Below are 13,148 nucleotides of genomic sequence, written 5' to 3'. Positions count from 1 at the left end.
ATTCCCTAATCAAGCAGGAGAGTTATAGGAATGGAAATATATGTAGAAACATGTAGTCTGTGGCTTGAAGAAAGCAGAAGATGGCATCTGTGGTGACTAGAATGGCTATGTAAATGAAAGGGTAAATAAATTCCTGGCAGGATCCTGCCAAGCTAGAGGCCTCAGAACACTCAAACCTGTTCTAATCTTTTGGCTGATCCTTCAAGTATAAATGCACAGAAAACTTCCAGTGGACCATGAGAAAGCAACAGACAGAAGTGGGAAGGGGGCTGGATGGGAGGGGCTAGGGAGTGCATAAAGTGCCTCTCATGAGTTCACAACTCTAACACTCACATAAAAGCTGGCTAGGGCAGCATGTATCTGTAACCGAAGCACTGGATAGGTACAGAGACAGTTCTCCCATTTATCTGAGGCACTAATAGGTGTGGGAAGGGCTTCTTTCCTCATCCATGCCTCCCCAAGACAGATGAGAAATGGGGGCAGCTCTCTTTTTTCTCTCTCAATGTTTCTATTTAAATTAGAAACGTGAATGTTTCACATGTCAGTCCCAGGTCCCTCCACCAGCCCCCCACCCAATCCCCACATCATTCCCCACGGAGGGTGAGACCCTCCTTGGGGGGAATCTCTAACATCTGTCATTTCATCCTGGGCAGGACCTAGGCCCTTCCCCATGTGTCCAGGCTGAGAGAGCATCCCTCTATTTGGAATGGGCTCCCCAAGCTCATTCATAAACTATGGTGAACACTGATCTACTACCCAAGGCCCCTGTGATTTCTGTGGCCTCCTCCCTAGCACCACATTCATTGAGTCTCCTGTTGGCCTCTCAGCCATCAGTCTGGGATTCTAGAGCTCCCCCTTATCCGGTCAGCTGTCTTTGTGGGTTTCATCATCATGGTCTTGACCCCTTTGCTCATCACTTCTCCATCTCTGTCACTAGGTTCCAGGAGTTCAGTTCAGTGTTTAGCTGTGGGTATCTGTCTCTGCTTCTCTGCTTCCATCAATCCCTGGATGAAGGTTCTAGGATGGGGGGCAGCTCTCTTATGCTCACAATTTTGGGGCTGGTTCATCTACACCTATGCTAATAGGGTTGGCTTTATTCTGTTGGAAAAAAATATTGTGAATGAAAAGACACCAGATGTTGACCTTTGGATTCCATGTGCTAACTCTCTCTCTCTCTCTCTTCCTCCCTCTCCCTCTCCTCTCTGGTTGTTAACATTTTGAAGGCTGAGTTCAATTAGGTTCACTACTAGCCAGTCTCTTCAGACGGTAACTGATCCTAGAGGTATGATCTGCAACTTTAGTGAATAGCTAAGAGAAAAAAGTAGTTAAGAGAACTGACCTCACAGGAACACAAATGTCAGATTTAGCACACACAAACTTTAAAGCAGTAAAGCTTGTTCAAGAAAACTATTACCGTACCAAATAAGCAGATGGTCAATCCTACACAACATAGTAAATAAACAGAATTCAGTAGAAACTAGATAAAAATATATAATATCCAAAATAAAAAATTCACTTAAAGAAGAGAGTTAGTGTCTAGAATATACAAAGAATAACAACAAACCAAGAAAAAGTGGAACATCAAGAAAACAAGTCCATTTTAATGGGGTATGAACTAAGCAGAGTTCCCAAAAGAAGAAACAAATGGCTGAGAAACACCTAAAGAAATGCTCAAAACCCTTAGCCATCTAGGCAATGTAAATTAAAATTACTCTGAGACTCCATCTTATTCCAGTCAGGATGGCACAGATCAATAAAAGAAGTGACAGCTGTGATGCCTCATCTTGGTTGTCAACTTGACCACATTTGGAAGCATCTGAAATCCAAGCAGCTGGGCTCACCTGTGAGGACTTTTTCTTGGTTGGATCCTTGGAGGTCAGAAGACCCACCGTAAATCTGGGCCACACCTTCTGGTGGCAGCCCCCATAAAAAGACATGGAAGAAGCCTGTGTTTTCTGTCTGCTTCCCTCACTCTCACTAGCAAGTTCTTCTATCCTGAGTCATTTCTTTGCTGGTGTTAGAACCCACTTCTTTGGAATTCAAAATTGGACAGAAAACTCGAAGGTGTATACAATCTTCCTGGGACTCCAGATTGGGACTGCTGAGACATCTAGTTTGATGAACTGAACAACTACTGGATCCTTGGCTCTTCCATCAGGAGATAGTATTATTGGACTGCTTGGACTGTAACCCACTCTAATAAGTCCCTTTCAAATGTATGTGTGTGTGTGTGTGTGTGTGTGTGTGTGTATATATATATGTTCATTCCATCAGTTCTGATCCTTAGCTAACCCTGACTGGCAAGGAAAGGACACAGGAAAATGAAAACACTTAATACATTGCCATGTTGACAATGGACTAAAACTCTGAACTGTAAGTCAGCCTCAACTAAATGTTTTCCTTTATAAGAGTTGCTGTGGTCATGGTGTCTCTTCACAGCAATAGAAACCTTAACTAAGGCAGGCCATAAAACATACATTTAACAAAAGATATGTAAAACATACATTGGGCTGGGGAAAGGTTTAAGGGGTAAAGTTTGTGCTTTAAGCACAAGGACAGTTTGATTCCCCAGAGTCCATGTAAAAAGAGTGGGGGGTACGTGTACACACTTGTAATCCCAGTGTGTGTGTGTGTGTGTGTGTGTGTGTGTGTGTGTGTGTGTGTGTGTGTGTTGGGGGCGGGGATGGAGCTAGGAAGATCTCTCAGACTTTGCTGGCTGACCAGCCCACTCTAACTGGTGAGTTCTAGGTAAGTCAGAAACTTGGTCTTAAAGAAAGGCAAATCAAACCAAAAAAACCATCTCTACTCCAAAGGGAATAAAAACCCAAAACTAAACCAAACCAAAAATCCCAAACCTGAAGCACATACCTTTTACATCCTGCAAAAGATAAAATAATGAATGCTGAGGCAGTAAAATGAAGGATTTTCACTTGTGATGGATATATTAACATTCTAAAACCTTTCAGGTCATTTTACGGTAAAAAAAATGAATAAGTATATTGACGATAAGAAAGGGGATGTTTTTCCAGAGATTACATAAGGAGAATTCAAACCCATAAAGGAGAAAATCAGAAGGTGCCTTGTCAATGAGAACATATTATTGGTTAGTACCTACCTCTTTGAGGAAAACCTCCATGTCTTCTTGACTTTCAAACACAAAGGCTCTTAAGTCATTTGATGAAATATGATTTTCAACATATTTTGCATTTTTATTATCTTTCATATTAATCTAAAAAAAAGGAAAAAAATTAGTTTTTCTGAAATCCATTGATAATATAGAGCACAAATATCTTGGATTTACTTAATCATATTAAATTTACTCTAAGTAATTTTAAAACATTTCATTTGTTTTTCAGAACAACCCCATGAAGATCTGCTGCACAACGAGTTTTAAATTATCTTAGAAAGAGCTTTAGTTTTCTTCTGGCTAACTCACTGAAGTTGGAGACTGTTACCTATGAATATAAACAGTTCTCATTACCTTTCCCCAAACTTAGTACTTTTCTTTTTTTTTTCGAGACAGGGTTTCTGTATAGCTTTGGAGCCTGTCATGGAACTAGCTCTGTAGACCAGGCTGTCCTTGAACTCACCAAGATCTGCCTGTCTCTGCCTCCCAAGTGCTGGGATTAAAGGGGTGTGCTACCACTGCCTAGCCAGTGCTTTTCTTCTTAATCTTAACAAAAACTTCCTATTATACTTGGCAATAGTTTATAGGTACAAAACCATAAAAAAACCTTCATGTCAATCACTTATTGGAGGCTTGGAGAAGTAAAGGTTTGTATCACTACAACATAAGTTTATTTATTTAGGGTTTTTTTTTCTTACTATGTGATCCTATCTGCAATTCAGTACGTGGCTTGTGCTGCAAGCCTCAAACTTGTGAACCTCTCTCACATCAATCTCATTGGTGCTGGTATTATAGGCATATACCACCACACAACTTCTACTAACATGTTAAAAAATATTTACTAATTAGACATTAGAGCACAAGTGGCTTACTTCTATGGAAGATAAGGCAGGTGAGGGGAGAACTGTGTCAAGCATATTAAATCTTTATTACAAACAGATGAGCCAAATACAAAGCAAAGTACCATACAGTTCTCATTAACTAAGATGTACTAGAAAGTACTATTAGATTTCACAGGAGAGCTAGATGAAAGACAAGTATTCACGCAGGATGCTATATAATGAAACAAGCTATTTTTAACTAGGGCTTTGGTCTGGGGATATAGCTTAGTGTTTTGGAAAGCACTTGTCTACTATGTAATAGGCCCTAATAATGTTTTTTTAAAGGTTATATAAACATTGGCCAATACTATTCTCTAGGAAATATCAGCAAGTGTAGAAAATGGGAATGCAGACAGACAACAATCTATGTAAGATATAATCATAAACATCTGGTGTTTGTCATTTTACATTCTTTTATATTCGATTCCTTTATTTGAAGAAGTATAAATGAATGCAAATGTAAGCTGATGTTCACTTTAGCTTCTAGAATGGACAAAAATAAATTGTTCTGGAAGAGCCAGCATAGGATTTGGTTCTCACGTTTTCCCAGGATGTATTTATTAGAAATATCTTTCCATCTGAGAACCAAAAGCCCTCATCTTGCATAAGCAGTTCATTCCATTAAAATCTCAAAAGTAATCATTTTGGTCACTAGCCATTTATATAATTCTGTTAGTGGATAATTTGTTTGTTTTGGTTTCTTTCCCCCCAGGTAAATGCATATCCTTAAGTAAAATTTATACAACGTATTGGTTCTTCAACACCTTTTGTTAGAGTCCTGCTCCTTTCTTTCTGGTATTCAGTGGAAAATAAACTTTTAAGAGAACTTTATAGTCACATCTTCACAAAGAAGTAAGATGCGCACTGGCAATTATAGCAGATATACCACTCTTGAGGTCATCTTGTTGATGCAGCCTCCTGTTTCACCTTTTTTAAATGAAAAATTTCTACATACTCTCTATTCAACCTATTTTATAAAGCCAAACTAATCATTTAATAGTTTGATGGAAATTACTCTATTAAATTCATGACCAAATGTCACTACATTATGTGCCACAGCTTTTCTATTCCCAATGATCCAGTCATCAACACTATCAATCGCTTGCTTCATTCACAAAATCCTCAGAAAACTTGAAGAGATAATTTTCTTGCTTATCTTGTCAAGCATCCCTTATCAACATTTTCAATCAAAGTTTTCTGTCTCTTAAGCAGTTTTTAATCTGATACTACAATCTAAAACTAATTGAGCAAGCTTTTTTTAGGCATGATTTTAAGTTAGAAAATCCCAAGTTTCCTATCTTTTTATGGGGTGTGTGTCCCCATGTATGCACATATATGTGGATGCCAGAAGCTGATGTAGGGTGTTTTCCTCAATTTTGCTCCAGTTTATCTGGTTTTGAGATGGAATCTCTCTCACTGAACCTGGAGTTGTAAATCTAGCTAGACTAGATGGCCACAGATTCTACTGTCCGCTTCCTAGGTGTTGGGATTATAGGCAAGCTATTGCCAGCATCCATCTTCTTTTTTCTCTTTCTATATAGTTTCTGGAGATCAAACTATGGTTTTCATGATCAGTACTTTATATATTGAACCACCTCTCTAGTTCCTTCAGTTTTAAACCTCTTCCTAGAAAAAAAAATCCATAAGCGTATATACTATTATGGTTCAAGGGCACTTTAAAAAGCTCATGTGTAGACTCAGCCATGCAACTACAAGTCCAATGATGAAAAACCAGGGTGGCCTCAGGAGGGAGGCAGAAGCAGGTGGATCTCATGAGTTTAAGACCAGCCTGGCCTATAGAGGGAGTTCCAGAACAGGTAATGCTATAGAGAGAAACCCTGTCTCAAAAACAAAAAACAAAAACAAAAACAAGAAGAAAAAACCCCAGAGTCTTAACAAGAATTAGACTTCTTATATCAACAAAATCTGCATCTACCCTAATAGTAAAGCTAACTGATACTACAAAATAAATAAAATTTCTTACCGTGAGCATTATGGGCTCACAGACTCTTTGTTTAAACCTATCTCTGTTATTTCTCAGCCACAAGACTGCATCGTATGTGTCCCGGTACCGCTGTCTCAGCTTATCTTCCTTTTGATTCATAAGATTGTCAAAACGTATGATATGATCACCCACACCTAAAATTAGAAGAAAAAGTATCATTCCTCTGAAAACATTAGTACATGAACCCATAAACAATACAGAGTATCTTCAATCTAGAGGTTGTAAATACTACCCAGGACAAATCTCCCAAAATCTTTCTGAAATTACCTAACACCTAAGATAAAAAATGACCTTAAAATTACTGAAAAGCAGGGCAGATGGAAAAAAATAAACAAATAATTAAAAAAAAAGACAAAAAACAGTAGTTTTTTTCTAGCAAAAAAACATGCAAAGGCCTTTTAGGAAAAAAAATAGATATTCATCATTAATGTAGAACTGAACACATAATCAAGAAAGGAGAATACTAAATTTGAAATGCTCTCAGGTAAGACAAAAACACTGATAATACTTTTTAGTATCTCTTCTTAGAAAGTTACCTAAAAACGTAAGAAAATAAACAGAGGAGGAGGAGGGGATTGGGGGGAAGATGACAGAATTTAGGACTAGATGTACTCAGTGCAGGGGTGGTATGAGACAAATCCCAGATGAGGATCACAGAGATGGTTTTGGAAACAACCTGGTTAGACAGAAGCAGGACAGCAAGATGCAGAATTAAAAAAAAAAAATAGCTGGGTTTTTTTCTTTCCAAATTTAAGGAAATGCCGAGCTGGTGAAATGATGTCCCAGTGAATGAAAGTGCTTGTTACAAAACTCCAGAAGACTGTCTTCTGACCTGTAAGCATGCTCAGTGGCAACTGTATGCCCAACTACACAAATAATAACAACTTGTTTTTAATTTAAAGATAAGCAACAAATGCTGTTTTCTAAAAAAGGCCAATTAAAGAAAGCACATACAATTATGGTCCCCAATAAAACTTTACTTTGAAAACAGAAAGCAAAGACAGATAGGAGAGGCTTGAATATGAGAAGCAAGGATAGTAATACTGCACTAGTGCCTAAGCATACAAAATGTTCACTCGATACTGACAACTATTAAGATAACAAATGTCAGTATTTTGGAAATAACAATAAAAAGGAGGTTAGGCGGTAGTGGCACACACCTTTAATTCCAGCACTTGGGAAGCAGAGGCAGGTGGATCTCTGTGACTTCAGGGCTAGTCTGGTCTACAGAGTGAGTTCTAGGATAGCCAGGGCTACATAGAGAAACCCTGTCTCAAAAAACAGAGAGATGAGAGAGAGAGACAGAGACAAAGAGAAAGAGAGGGGGCAGACTTTGAGATAAAATCTACACTCAGAGAAAATGAGGGTATGTAAAGTTAACTAACAACACTGAAATATGATGTGAGACTGGACCAGGAGTGTCACAGTAATATTGGGTCTGATGGGGAGCACCACTCTTCCCAAACTTCTTTCAACTGTATAGACCAAACATTCAGATAAACAGATTAAAATGGATCAAAGATCTCAAGTTTGATCTAAGAAATCAGTATGAGGGGGTGAGATCAGGGGAAATAAGCAAGTCTCCATTTTATAAACTACTCTTTCCCCCAGAAAACTTACTCCGTTTCTGCTTCTCGAGCATCTCCTTTTCTCTTTGTTTATCAATGATTTCGCCTTCACATAATCCCTTTTCCTCCTGAACTCGCCTCAGATCATTTGTGATAGCATCAATCTGAGGCTGAAGGTTCTCACAATTCTCTGCAGTCCTGAGTTCATTCTGCAAGTCCTCTATCATCCTGCGAGTGTTGCTTATTCTCTTCTGCCGGTCATGCTCTTCATTCTGTTTGACTGTTAAGGCCTGCTGAAGTTCCTTAATCTAACAAAACAAAAGTAGGTTAGTGTCTGAGATCGTTTTCTTTTGGTCTATTCAGTTTTTGCAGTAATATAGTTTTAATATGCCTAGGGCAGTGGTATGGTGCTCACTGGAAGAGCTGACTTGTCTAACACACAGAAGACCTAGAGTTGCAAACACACACAAACAGACACACAGACACACACACTGTGGGCACTCCTCTAATTAAGAGAGGTACAGGGCCAAGAAGTGGTAGCACATGCCTTTTAATCCCAGCACTTGTGAGAGAGGGGCAGGCGGATCTCTGTGATTTCGAGGCCAGCCTGATCTACAGAGTGAGTTCTAGGACAGACTCTAAAGCTACAGAGAAACCCTATCTCGAAAACAACAAGAGAGAGGTATACTGTAGGGGTGAGCTCACAATTTAATCCACGCCCCCCTTAGAGGCATGGAAAAAAAGAGGCATGGATTATATTGTGAGCTCACCCCAACAGTATACCAGCAGATAAGTATATCAAAAGTATTTAAGAGTAACTTGACATATAGTTAGTGGTCATTAAAATAGTTGGTAAAAAAAAAAACATATAAAACCAGCTGCCTAAATATTTACAGAATGTAAATATAAACCACACATATGACCAAAATTAAAAAAGAAATGATACTAACTGTAACTTCTTACTTTTAAGCCAAAAGAATCTTCTTTTGCCAAGTTCAAGTTAACATTGAAATTTTAATCATCAAAAAATCATAAACTTTTGACTTATAATCAGTATAAGTAATTTTTAAAAATCAGATGTATTGGCTGTCACTTGTTGCCAACAGAATTTAATCAAAAAAATAGTTTACCCCCCCCCCCAAAAAACACCATTTTCTTTAAGACATATACAAATGGAGGACTGGAAGATGACTAGTGATTAATCATCTGTTTCTCCAGTTTCAGGGGATCCATTGCCCTCCTGTAGCTTCTGAGAGCATTAGGAACATACACGGTGCACAGACATACAAGGAGGCAAAACACCATATACATTAAAAAAAAAAAAAACTCCTAAAAAAATCCCAAACAAACCAAAAAACAAAACAGACAAATGCATACTTCTACAATTAATTTACTTCTATAACAAGAATGTTGTGTTATAATAGACAAATTTATCACACTGTATAATCTGTTAATTAGTTTTATTTTTAAGTCCCATTTATTTCTTTTCTCCATTATGAGCTATAATAAATTAATTATAAATATATGGAAAATGCAGACCTAGGACAAATAAAAATAATTTATAATGGAATGTCTAAGATTTTATACTTCTTCAGTGCCTACTTGCATATTATTTATAAAATATCTGTATTAACTGGGATCACTCAAGCCTTACTGGCAGCATTTTTACTATCCTCCCCACATATTCTTACAAAATAAAATTTTAGTCTCAGTTATCATGTCTTGTCATATGAAAGCACCACACTTTATTCCCTAAGGTTAGGAATTTCTTTCTGAAAATTCAAATTTAGGGATATCAAGAAAATAAACATGTGCCAAATCCTGTCTTGTATATCAAGCACAGAGAAATAAATGAAAATAACAGAATGTTTACACACACACACACACACACACACACACACACAGAAAATTAAAGATAAAGACAAGAAACCACAATGTTCGGCCACAAAACTCACAAAATCCAAATCATTCAGGAGAATAAGTGAGCTGTCAGATAAGAATAAGAAATGACTAAACACATGAAAACGTCTAAGCAAAAAAAAAAAAAAAAGGAGAGATGAGAAACTGAACATGTATAAATTTTATACTCTCAGCACCATGCTATTAAAAAAATAATAATAAAAGAAAAATCCAGTGGATGAGCAAAAAGTTTGCCAAAAGAAGGTCTTAGACCTTAAAAATCAGAAACACATCTCAACGACTCCTTACTTTTTGGCTGTTTTCTCAACTGTAACACATTTGCTACCTTCTTGCAGCAGACTATAAATACCATCAATAAGCACGTCAGTCCCACCACAACTGGTACTGATGTTGAACTTGAGGAAACAGCAAGTATAAACCTCACATCTCCAGGTTTTGTTGCTCAATCTCTCTGAATGTACTTTCTTATTCTAGCTGAAACTTGGGTATTTCTGAAGATATTTCTCTCCTAAGCTCTCTCAAGTAGTGACTGACCGTAAACCTTTATTTTAGGTTTAAGGCCACATGCAGAGGTCCCCTCATGGCAATTATGCTCCTTCCTCTTTTCACTTAACTCTACTTCAGTTTCTCTTAACACAATTGTCTCAGACTTTGCTACCCATCATCCTTGTTGTGAATTAACTACTTCCCTCAAATTTCTCCCTCACTACTTACAGACTGATGACTCTGGCACCTGATTCACTGTCTTCTTTAATCCATCATTATGCCTGTGGGTCATGTGACTTGAACCTAAATACAAAAAGTCAATCTTTTTGGGTCTCTTTCCTTATACTGTAGACAATGTAAATCACCAAAACCCACACAGCTTCTGAAAACTATTTCTGAAAAACTATTAATAATTACTTCCTTTTTTGTACTATATTCAGCCTGATATCCCCAGTCTACCTTAAATCCACAGGGTCCTGTAATCTACTGACCCATTTACTGCCATCTCAATCCATCATCTCCTTTACTTCTTTAGTCAGCTGGGTTGCAAAACATGCCACTCAATCATTCCCTTGCTAAGACGGATTGAACCTCAACTCATATGTTATACTGGAAAGGGATGCTTAATTCTATCTAACTACATGTTTCTGCTACATCTAAGCAACTGAAATAATGTAAAGTATCCTGAAAAACTGGTCTAATTTTGCATTTATAGCCACAAAAATGGCAGTCAAAACTACTATGGATACATTCACATTCCTATGTATAAATTCCTCTCATTTCTTCCATTCTTAAGCCTTATTGCTATCTTCCACTATTAAGTCAGCTCATGTCCTTGCCACAAACTCCATTAAGAGGAATAGTTTGCAATCAGAGTTCTTTCTCTTGTCTTATTTTAAACTCATCACATCTACAGTTTTCATCATCCACAATGTACGAAGAGTTCCTATAAATACCTAACTCTATCCTGTCGAAGACTACTTCAAATGAGTTTTTCAAATTAAAACACCTTTGGAAGTAATCCCAAGATACTGCAAGCCTAGTTTTATCAATTATTATTATAATAAATTATCAACAGATGTCTTAGGAAACACAATCTACGATAAATGTACTTTTAGGAATTTCCCCAAGAGAAATGAAACAAAAGGCCATACAAAAAGGCACACAAATGGTTGGAAGATGGCTCAGAGGATGAAACACTTACTATGCAAGTGTGAGGACCTGAGTTTAGTACCTGTATGGGTTGTTTTTTGTCAATCTGTCACAAGCTAGAGTTGTCTGGGAATAGGAACCTCAACTGAGAAAATGCTTGCATGAGATGGCCTGTAGGCAAGTCTATAGCATATTTATTTTCTTGACTAATGACTGATGTGGGAAGGTCCAGTCCAGCGGGGGCAATGTCACTTCTGGGCAGATGGTCTTGGGATTTCTAAGAAAGCAGGCTGAGAAAATCATGAGGAGCTAGCCAGTAAGCAGAGTTTCTCATGGATTTTGCTTCAGTTCCTGTCACTAGGTTCTTGCCTTCAGTCCTGCCCTGACTTACCTCAATGATGAACTGTGTGTGACCTGAGAGTTGCAAGTGAAATAAACCTCAGAATTATGTAAAATGTTTAAAGAAGAATTAGTATTAGTTTTAATGTCACTCACATATGAAAAAAAAGGTGCACATTTATAACCACAATTAAGTGGGGTTCGTGTTAGGGAAGTAAGGTTGATTCACTATTTAAAAAGTAACTAATGTAAATGCATCATATCAAGAGGGTAAAGGAAAATAATACAAGCATATCAAAAGACAGAAGGGAACTTGACAAAATTTAACTTTGTTCAAACTAAAAATTCTCAGAAACAACTGTAGACAGACTTCTTGAATCTTATAAAGTGCACACTATTTATAAAAGCCTACAATATATATACTTAATAGTAGAAATTCAATGCTTCCTAAGATCATGAGACAGCCTTTTCATCACTGTTATTCAACAGTGCTAGAACGACTGACCAGTAGAGAAAGACAAGAAAAGGAAACTAACCACAAACAAGTCAGAAAACTAAGGCTATCCCTATCTTATATTAAAAATATTCACAGAATCTGGTTGGAGAGTAGAGGAAAGAGAGAGGGGACAGGCAGATTAAGGCTTAAACCTAACAAAACACAGATGAAATGTGTACTGTAAACAGGCAATGCCGACAGAAGAAAAACGAAATCTAAATAAATGGACACATACCGTGTTCCTAGAGTGGAAGACTCAAAACAGTAAAAATTTCAATTCTCCCCCAAGGTTTAACACAATTCTTATTAAATTCCCAGCAACACTTTTCTGTAGACATAGAAAAGATTTAGATTTCATCAGGAATAGTGAAATAAGGAACTCTACAACCTTCTTCTCTATAAAAACAACGAACAATGACAAAACGGTCAAAATTAACTTTAACCAAATGTTTGTAGCAACTTGGAAATGTTAACTAGCCAAACCAAATCCATGCTGAATCTCGGTAAAATAAGCTTTGTAAAGTTCTAAACATGCCCCATTCCCAAACCTATCTTGTCTCCCCACTTCTGCCATATCCTCGATAATAACTCACAATGATAGTAAAAGCCAGGAATTCAACAACTTTTGGAGAACCAGTTTCCTGGAAAACAGTATTCATAAGACTTGTCTTTAACCAGTCTAACTCAGTTTACCTGGTACAAAACAACTTTGTTCCTGAACACACTTGTCAAAACAATCAGCCGAATTACTAAATATCATAGCTGTTTGAAGAGGGATAACAATAACATTTGTAGCAAACAACAAGTAAAGTAAATATCTTAAAAAGAGAAACTGGGACTTCCTTGTTCAATTAGGCCTCTGGAAGCTTCTAGCATCCAGAGTGGTACCTACATAAACAGGACTGTGCATATCCAGGGCAACCTGAGCTCTTATCTGTTTCACCTTGAAGTCTATAAAAACAGGAAGTGAAGGCTGGAACAGATGTGCGTATTTGCAATGGAAACAATCCCAAGTTTATTATAATCTGGCAACACATTTAAACAACAAACAGAACATGACTGGACTCAGTGCTAAAGGCATAGACCAACATACCCACTCTCCAAACTCTGGCACACATAATGGTTCCAGGCATGTAAAGAAGTCTGTCTAGTTGTGAGAAGGCTAACCCAACAG

At 37.5% G+C, this 13,148-nt stretch overlaps 1 protein-coding gene across 3 annotated transcripts in view; it reads right to left on the bottom strand.

The window, feature by feature from the left end:
- Smc5 (structural maintenance of chromosomes 5) overlaps positions 1 to 13,148 on the bottom strand; it is a 62,808-nt gene that overhangs the window by 29,167 nt on the left and 20,493 nt on the right. For all 3 annotated transcript variants that reach the window (XM_040746347.1, XM_005063740.4, XM_013115039.3), the window contains exons 9-11: positions 7,634 to 7,889; positions 5,993 to 6,147; positions 3,116 to 3,229 (exon numbers count right to left, since the gene is read on the bottom strand). In XM_040746347.1, coding sequence (XP_040602281.1) covers positions 3,116 to 3,229; positions 5,993 to 6,147; positions 7,634 to 7,889 — 525 coding nt within the window. The remainder of the gene's footprint in view (positions 1 to 3,115; positions 3,230 to 5,992; positions 6,148 to 7,633; positions 7,890 to 13,148) is intronic.

This window comes from Mesocricetus auratus, unplaced genomic scaffold (assembly GCF_017639785.1).
Source record: "Mesocricetus auratus isolate SY011 unplaced genomic scaffold, BCM_Maur_2.0 Super-Scaffold_4256, whole genome shotgun sequence".
Classification (NCBI taxonomy): domain Eukaryota; kingdom Metazoa; phylum Chordata; class Mammalia; order Rodentia; family Cricetidae; genus Mesocricetus; species Mesocricetus auratus.
Note: the sequence above shows the minus strand (reverse complement) of the source record. Positions and strands in the feature narration are given on the sequence as shown.